Source organism: Fragaria vesca, unplaced genomic scaffold (genome assembly GCF_000184155.1).
Source record: "Fragaria vesca subsp. vesca unplaced genomic scaffold, FraVesHawaii_1.0 scf0513167, whole genome shotgun sequence".
Taxonomy (NCBI): domain Eukaryota; kingdom Viridiplantae; phylum Streptophyta; class Magnoliopsida; order Rosales; family Rosaceae; genus Fragaria; species Fragaria vesca.
Window position 1 is genome coordinate 198,959 of NW_004443449.1, and position 1,717 is coordinate 200,675.

Sequence of the window (1,717 nt, forward strand, 5' to 3'; positions counted from 1 at the left end):
AATCCTAATTGCTGAGTCCGAATGGATTTGTGATTAGGTCTCTGCGAATTGCTTACGGATCGCTATATAAGAGAGTTCGAGGATCTGGTTGACGGACAATCAATCATACAAAAACAACTGCAAATCTTCAAGCATCCTTGAAACCCTAAGTTCTAAGTGCACCTCGCCTTAGATCTCAGATCCCGTCTGGACTCGCTTCTCTTTCCCAATTGTTGCTCTGCTCGCTTCAAACAGTGAGTATCGATTCACAGGTGACTAGATAGTTTGCTCGTAATTCCTCGCCCGCGAGGTGACACCGGAGCTCTACTTCGCCTGATTAGAAGTCAAGAACGCGCACCGTTCTCGTTCCGCGTCCGCGCGGTGGCACGCCCTGCAAACCCTAATTTACTTTTTGGTAGCACAAGTTACCTCTCTACCCCTGCTGAGGATCGTGGCCAAAACACTTCCTCTGAAGTCTAAAAGATCTATATGGCTCAGTGCTTTGCTATTCCACTTTGAACGTACTCTTGATCTCTCTCGATCATTTAATTTATTTAGTTTATATCTTGATACATTATATATGCAGAAACACAGTGAGGAAACAGAAATGATCATGCAAGTGCCTTTTCCGTACGAATGCATTGACAACATCATCTCACTGACCACTCCTGCAGATGCCTGCAGACTGTCATTGGTCTCTACGCGTTTCAAGTTCGCTGCAGAATCCAATCAAGTTTGGGAAAAATTCCTTCCCAGTCCGCATCTTATCCATGCGATCGAATCCCAGTCCACGTCTTCATCAACATTTGTGCCTGCCAAGTCCAAGAAGGAGTTTTACCTTGCGCTGTGCGATAACTCAGTCCTCATGGATAATGGGAAGATGAGCTTTTCAATGGACAAATGGAGTGGGAAAAAATGTTACATGATATGTGCAAGGGAACTTAATATTGTTTGGGCACAAGATAAATCTAGATATTGGAGTTGGATATCTCTGGCTGAGTCCAGGTTTAAGGAGGTGGCTTCTCTAGACGAGGTTTGTTGGCTCGAAATACGTGGGAAAATCGATATGAGTATTCTGTCTCCATGGACTCTCTACAAAGCTTATCTTGTGTACAAGTTAACAGAAGACGCATATGGATTCGACGTGCCTGTGGAGGTCGCAATTGCTGAAAGGCATTATGGATTTGAATACGGACCTCTGGATGCCGCACTTGGTGGAGATGAAAATAAGCAGACAGTGTATCTCGATCCAAGTCTGGAAATTATGGATGGAGCTCGACGTCCAAATGAAAGAGCGGACGGCTGGTTGGAGATGGAGCTGGGTGAGTTTCTATGCCAAGCAGAAGAAGATGGAGAGTTGGAAATGATGTGCGCGGAGTATAAAAATCTGTGTTGGAAGAGTGGTCTTATTGTGCAGGGAATCGAGGTCAGGCCAGAAAGGAAGGAATACTCCAAGGCCAAAGGCAAGGCAGGATATTTCAGAGCCAAAGGCAAAAAGCCTGTTTTCTAGGTTCTGACCTCCAATCAATGAGTAAGTTGTAAGATGATTAGAGTCATGATTATGAGCTGATTAAGAGTAATCGTCACCAGTGAATGAAATACAACTGTCAGCATGTTGTTGTCTATCAATGCTGATGTGGATATTTTCCATTTTCAGTGATGCAATAATTGTTTTTTCATTTAAAATAAAATAACTTTGTTTTTCTAGCTTTTCTCTGTATAAATACTTTGTTGGCAG

The 1,717-nt window shown here is 43.3% G+C and overlaps 1 protein-coding gene across 1 annotated transcript; it reads left to right on the top strand.

The window, feature by feature from the left end:
- The first annotated feature begins 568 nt into the window (after positions 1-568).
- LOC101303389 (F-box protein PP2-B1-like) lies at positions 569-1,489 on the top strand. The gene has a single exon (XM_004310227.1). It carries the CDS (start codon positions 587-589, stop codon positions 1,487-1,489), a length of 903 nt encoding a protein of 300 aa, XP_004310275.1. The 5' UTR covers positions 569-586.
- The last annotated feature ends 228 nt before the right edge of the window (positions 1,490-1,717 follow it).